Here is a 7,197-nt window from a genome sequence, read left to right as displayed (position 1 = left end):
GATCGATGATCTCAATGGGACCACCTGGTTAAATAAAGTGTTTAAAAAAAAAATATTTTTTTTTTAAATCGCGGTAGATTTTGTCAGTCTCACGACGGTATTGGGAAGTTTATTTACCGCGATATTCGGTATATCGTTACATCCCTAGAAAATAGTAACACAAGACTTATCTAAGTGCTCAGAAAACCTGAACATGGTCACCGTGCACACTGAGAAGGGTTTCATTTCTTCACAGGCTGTGCTTGCAGTATTTAAGTCAGAAATCTGGATATTCTTTAGAAGTTTGGGTTGACATACCCTCGATATTCCATTGGGAACTCTCCAGCTCACTGCAGCAGAGCGGCTGTGGGACTCTGCGGTCGGGGACTTTGTTCTAGGAGGCACAATGCCAACTGGCAAAGAACAACAGATGTTGAAACCATGGGAACAAAGATGGGGCTTAATTCTCAAAGGTAAGACTATGGCATACATAACACTTCACAGACTGAAGTCTGAACTGCATTATGGTGCTAGGGTTAGGGTTAACTAACCCTATGTCAATAAGAGTAATATCATCAGTATAATCCTATGCTCCAAGAGGTTCTGTATACCATGCCAAGGGTTAATTGCTAGATTTTGAACATCAGCAGAAAGGATTATTATTATTACATACAACTAGAGTTTAGGTTGTTTTACCTTTATTCAAAGTGGATTGTCTGTCCTGGTCCTGCATGTCACTGATGAGCTGCAAGGCAGAGAGCTGAGATTATTTCACATGTATGAACCTCAAACCTGAAGATGGCGACAATAATACAGTCAGAGTACATCCAAAGCTGCTGAGCAAACAGAATGCACTAGGTAATGCTTTGGTGTGTGGTGATTGCTATGTCACGTCTTGGTAAACCTGTCAGGGCAGGATCAATACATCACTTGCAAACAAGGTACTGATCCTGATCACACCAGCAGGTACAACAGTGAAATGTCACACCAACGTCTTCTGTTGGCCATTTCCTAACTGTGCTCACCTTGAGGGACCAATGACAACCTGAGAGTCCTGTCCCAGCCTATTTATTGTACATTTTGGAGCGGTGGTAGAAATGTGTTGAATAAATGTGATCTGGTTAGAGAGTCACAACAATGTTACCAGCAGGACCTGTTACCATGACAATTTGTGAATTCATTTCACTGTGCTGCTTTCTGGTGTGACCCTGTACTAACTACAATTACTACACAGCTACCAGACACACAGATCGGCACATGGAGGGTTTGCCTGATGATCATTGGCTGTAAAGAACTGAACACTAGGATTAATATCAAGTTTTAAGTGCTGCTCGTCGTTGGCAAAGCAATTGAGAGCATTATAAACTGAAATGTAAATTTGAAAAAAGTACACTTCTTGTTACAACATGCAGCAGACATGGCTTTTATTGGCAGATGCACTAAAAAGAGCGAAGGCAGAGCAAACACTTACGGAATATATCCTATACAGGACAAATACAGCCTGATATGACAGAGGGGTAATCAAGGGGTGAAGTGCTTGAACAAATGGAGGAACAATGAGTGCTCTCTGGTGGTTGACAAGGTTAAGAGGTTTATAAAAGATGAAATTGGACAAAAGTTAAGACGAGGTGAAACGAGGGCAGGACCGGGGCAGAACCACCCAAATACCTTTCTGCTGTGACAGTCTTCACCATCAAGATAACCATCGTCGACGCCCAAGCTGCGCAGCCAGGCGGTGCTGTCAAAGGGCAGGGGGGGGATGGAGGGGTGGAAGGTGGGGGAGGGTTCCACAGGGTAATAGGACTTAGGGAGGGGAGGCCTTGGGGGAACACTTTCCTAGATCACCATAATGGCAGGTGGGAGGGAGGAAGGGAGGAGAGAAAGGATAGGTGGAATAGAGAGTGCTGCACATCAGGAGTGACAATCAGCCAGGCAGATTAGAGAGAGGGTCCCGTGTGAGGCCCACCTTCTCATTAGTTCCCTACAGTACACTGAAGAGGGCCACTTTAGTCATGTATATTTGAACAGCATTAGATGAATTCATAAATTAAAATGTATTACAATTGTAAAGCTATTTAAGAGAGAAGGTATACTGCAGTCAGAAAGATCATTTAACTTGAAGCAGTTCAAGTGCCTCTTAAGTAAACCAAACCATCATGCACAGTCATGCGAACAGATCAGCAGGAAACCTCACTTCATACCATGAAAGGTTTTTACAAAGAATTGAGAATCTATGAGAGAACATGCCAGCACAAGTGAACCCTTACAGTTCCACACCCTGGCCAAATATTCTCACTTCAAGACCCCCGCAGAGCAGTTCATGAAAGTGCTCTAAAACTGCCAAGTTAGATAACATTGTGTATGCAAAGGAAACTACAGACCCAATGGCTTACTTCAGCGTGATGCCAGGATGACGTTATGCAAAAGCAACATAAAAAGAATAGTGTCAATCTCTTTACAGTATTACAAATCCAAACTGTTGTAATTGGATGTGGAATTGTAAGAATTAACTATTATGTGGTGGATTTATTTTTAAAGGTGGGTCTGCATGAACACTTTACTTGAGTGACTACTTGGGGATTCAGACTGTGTTAGAGTGCAGGCCACTGGATCAATGTGAAGTCCGCTCTGATTGTTGGGGTAAGTGAGGGGCCTGGCAGCTTGACATGATGACTGAGAAACTAGCTGACGATGGACTGGGGTGTCATGGCCAGCACTTTTTAAACAAGGTACTGAAAATGTTATAAGATCTGGGTTGTAGCATAATGATAAAACATCAGTCCGATAAGAGTCCTGGAGAAGCAGGATCTGGGATTCAGGAATAGAAAACCGTTTGTTGGAGGGCAGGTCTCTTGAGCCACCAGCTGAGCCATGATCCCAGCTGGACTCTGGATAGACATCCTTTCTGAGGCCAATCTTGACTTCTTGGCTGCAAACATTTGAGGTTAACCAACCTACTTTCTGTAGGACCGATACGGTTTGGACTGTGTCTGAATGCTGATTGTCCTGCCATTTTTCTTGGATATTCTCTCCTGACCTGGCTTTGGCTGCGTTTAAAGGTTGGTCAAAGCTAGAGTTAGCTCTGCAGTGGAAGTGTTGGTCTGTTTCCTCTATCACAGGGTCTAATCTACCCAAAGACTCCTCAAGGTTTTGTAAAACTATGGAGAGCTGAGGGAAGGTGTGTTCGTGGCTTTCACAACCACAGTAATTCATATTTTTTGCATGCAGGCATGTGTCAGGTTCCCGGTAACTTGTGGGTCTACATCTAGGCTTAGGGTCGGATTTGAAATGAGGGACTATACATGACTTGGGACGGGGTTTAGTGCTTGATTTTTTACGCACTTCAGGGATTGTTCTATAGTCCGAGCATGGACCTGTACTAGGTTTTGGATTAGGGTGGGTCTCTGGCTGGGTGTGTCCGGTGCTTACCTCCGGACCCAGCTGTTTGGTGGGGGAAGCCTGGGAGCCGGGCACTGGGGAGAAGGGGCTGAGTGGGCTGGTGATGCTTACTGAGCTCAGGGGACTGGCTGGACTATTGGTGCTAAAGGAGCCTGAAGCACCGCTGGCCACTGCGAGAGAAAGACAGGGAGATGGGGTGGTAGAGATAAAGTTGTTAGAATATACACGATAGAGACTGGTATTTAAACCAAACATGTGAATCTTCCCCCGCACCACTGTGTTACCTCTGTGCTTGGCTGTGTCAGTGCCTCTGGATGAGTTATTCTTGTGCAGTCCCTCTAACACATCCTGGACTCTCCAAAACTCTTTCTGGATGTGCCGACGAACCAGCTCGGTCTGCAAATACACAGACAAAGTCATATGAGAGAGGGAATGTTAACTACTATGTTTAGAACCCATTGAATGTGAGGACCACGGATCCAAAGTAACAGCAAATTTATTTTCTGGAAGGAACTTTTGCTGACCTATTCTATTTTCTGTATTCCTGAGCACCAAATAACAGATTCCAATAATTTCTATTATGATGCAGGCAAAGTTCTAAGCAAGAGATATCTGATCATCTGGACAGAATATTAACAAGAAGACATATGTTGTAAACAGTCATTCCAAATTCTCAAGGTATCTCTCTGGGAACATGCTTTTCTTTTCTCCTTATGAGAGCCTCTACCTGCCCTCCTGCGTTCAGCTGCTCCCAAAGATCTCCATGAATGGCATTGGCCTCATCCTCTAATGCTTCAAACTCCATACGAGTGGTGGTTAAAGCCTGAGTGAGATACAAATAAAAGCAGTCACACTCAGCAAATGCAGTATTTATGAAAAACAAAGACCAAACAAAATATGTTACAATTCAAAGTTCAAGGCTCTTTACAACTCTGCTCTTCTTCTGTGTTTGGAGGCGGTGTTCTGCAGTGACTTACACTGGAGGCCTGAGAGAGTTCCCCTCTGATGTTGATCAGTTGGTTCTGCAAAGTGTCCTTTTTGTAGTGCAGCTTTTCCATGGCCAACGGCTGGTTATGATACAGCTCCATCTCCTGATGTGTCCCAACCAGCGCCTCCTCTAGGCTGTCCTGGGAACAGCAAGCAGAGGAGGCAAGAGAGCAAGCGTTTATTGGAAAGGAGCTTCCTTCTCCTTTTTCCTCAAATCAAACAACAGGTGAATAACTCTCAGTGATAATGTATATTCCAGTTTGATAAAAGGGTTGTGGATTTTATTGGAAGAGTACAAATTCAGTTAGCTTTCCAAGACCTTTCTTAAACACATGGTATATTTTTGTGAAAATTAAGTACCTTGTCCATTCTCAGCCTGTGAACAACAGCCTCGTGGTCTTTCAGAATTCGGTTCTGCTCACACAGCCTACCCAAGAGTTTCTATTTTAGAAAAACAGGTAATTGTCACATTTTTATAGAAATAGATAACATGTATATATTACATGCATAGGGCAACAAGTATATGGACGTTAGGACATGTAACCCATATGAAATGACAGAGGAGTGTTCAGGTTGTTTCGAACCAAAAGAGCAATTTAAAAATAATCTGTTACAAGTGCTGCATTAATGATCGTTAATAACCAAACTGAGGAAAGATTTTCTTTGCGGAAATGGCTTGTTCCGTCAGGTGGGCAGATCTGAGCAGGGTGTGAGTGTGTATAAATATATTTATTGTGTGCATCAAGTGTCTCTTACGCTGGTTTCAATCTCGTTGAGCTTCAGTGTAGGATATAACTCTCTGCTGTAGACATCATGAAAAGGCGGCACCTGTTCAAACAAACATTGATAACATTTTCTAAACCAACATTGATCCAACAGTGGCAAGACTAACTAGCCTAAAGAGAGGAAAGCAACATTCAATGTTTACTTATGTTCTTTATTCTGAAGAATATAAAGCTTGATTCATTCAGAAAATCAGCGAGAAAATATAGCTTTGTTTGGTAGAGAAATAATCATCAGTCCTATAACAAAGACAAAGCTATTAGTAATTATTGTCATGGCTGATTGTTCATGTTCGCATATGGCAGATGATAACGTTTTTACAAAATACAGCATTCCAAATCTGCAATCAGTAAATGGAGGGGGAAGAACTTCACTCTCACACCTGATAGAGACAATGTGTTGGTATACTGATAATGCATCCCTGCACATCGCCTCATTTATAGATGTCGAAGCTCTTTGGTTAATGTCTCAGAATGAAGAAATACATTGAAATATTTCATGCTAACATTTGTGAGTTATATACATAACTGATAAAAAATCAAAGTAAAACCCAGTAGGCCTACCCCTCTACCACGACCTGAACACCGCTGCTGCATCAACAATGTGTCCATACAAGAACTTTGACCCAATGGGAATGTGAACATAATATTGAACACAGTAATGCCTGAGGTGCTGTTTACACGACAATGCAAACGGTTGTATCCGCTACTTTTCTCTTTCGTATAGCCCGTTCCTCCACACGAGGCCGTAACGGAAACGCGGAAACGGACCCCGCAAACGATAATGGGTCCCAAGGTGGATAGATCTGCAAAGTGCAAACGGAACGCTCTGGGGGCCAAACAGCTCAGTGTGTACGCCCTATACGATCATTTCCTGATAGCAATGAAGCCATTGCCCCACCTCTGCTGCTCACTGCTGTAGCATGGTCAGTAGCTACTACTACTGACCGTGCTACAGATGTTAGTGCAACATCTACAGCTCCTCTACCACAACCATCAGCAACAAGTGGACATGGAGAATTACATGAACTACATGTTACTAAATCCACCGTGGGGCATAAATGGAAAGGCAACCATGGCAACCATGTTTGGGGGTCTTCTTCGCTGCTTTTGGTGTATTTTGTGGCAGAAGTACAGCGCCACTTAAAGGCCCGGCATATGCACTACAGAGTCTCCAGCGCTTTCGAGTCGTGTGAATGGAAGACTTTTTTGATATCTTATCGGTTCGTTTGCGTTTCGTATGCGTTTGCGTGTAAATGGGGTCTGACACCAATCATTACACAGCACCATACACAGTGGGAAAAATGATTGTACACACTTTATGGACCTCACAAATGAGCTTAATTGGTAGATGTTAACAAGGCTGTACAGAAAAGGGATACACAAATGACGATGGGATGTGGCCAGGGGCCTCATTTATAAAAGGGATATACGCTCAAAAAATGGCGTACACCAGTTTCTACGCAATGTTTGCGATTTATAAAATACTAACTTGACGGGAAAACGTGCGGTCCTCCACGCAAACTCTAACCCATGCGTACGTACTAAGCACAAAAACGGGAGAGACGAGAAACTGCGACACCGTTGGCAGAAGGAAGAATGGAGAGAAATATGTGGAAATAATACCATTTTCAAACATTGATTAAAGCCAATCTTAAAATGATTAAACAAACGCCTGTTTGCGACTCCTCAGTGCACACAAAAACATAACTTGGAGAAATAAATAAATACGGATATGTTATTTAAGACCACCTCGAATATGTTGTGTTAATGTTATGAAATGTTTTCTCATAAATTATGCGATAAGCAGGAGGACAGAATTACGTCTAAACTGACGCCGTTTTGCATTTCTATAGGTTATAGATACGAGCATGGTTTTATAATTATACTATCATGTTTAATCGTGTTTTATGCCGTTTGCTAAGACTTGATAAGTCGCTCGTAAAACACAGGAGGTATGGAAACGCCGGGTTACGTATTGTAACCCTTGTTATATTAGCACAGGCGGAGCCCTCTACTGGACTCTAGGGGTACTACCTTATCATGCAAG

The 7,197-nt window shown here is 42.8% G+C and overlaps 1 protein-coding gene across 1 annotated transcript; it reads right to left on the bottom strand.

Annotated features, from left to right (window-relative positions):
- Nucleotides 1-201: 201 nt before the first annotated feature.
- On the bottom strand, nt 202-5,245 carry LOC104947569 (pleckstrin homology domain-containing family A member 6-like; the record flags this gene model as incomplete). The annotated part of the gene is made up of 8 exons (XM_010773615.1): nt 5,122-5,245; nt 4,726-4,806; nt 4,356-4,505; nt 4,106-4,201; nt 3,663-3,774; nt 3,409-3,548; nt 676-724; nt 202-392 (listed from the first exon to the last, which is right to left on the bottom strand). Coding segments are annotated over exons 2-8 (747 nt in total), but the record flags the coding sequence as incomplete, so codon positions are not given.
- Nucleotides 5,246-7,197: the final 1,952 nt, after the last annotated feature.

This window comes from Notothenia coriiceps, unplaced genomic scaffold (assembly GCF_000735185.1).
Source record: "Notothenia coriiceps isolate Sejong01 unplaced genomic scaffold, NC01 NC01_scaffold00012721, whole genome shotgun sequence".
Lineage (NCBI taxonomy): Eukaryota > Metazoa > Chordata > Actinopteri > Perciformes > Nototheniidae > Notothenia > Notothenia coriiceps.
The sequence above is the reverse complement of the archived record's forward strand: the minus strand, read 5'-3'. Positions and strand labels throughout refer to the sequence as shown.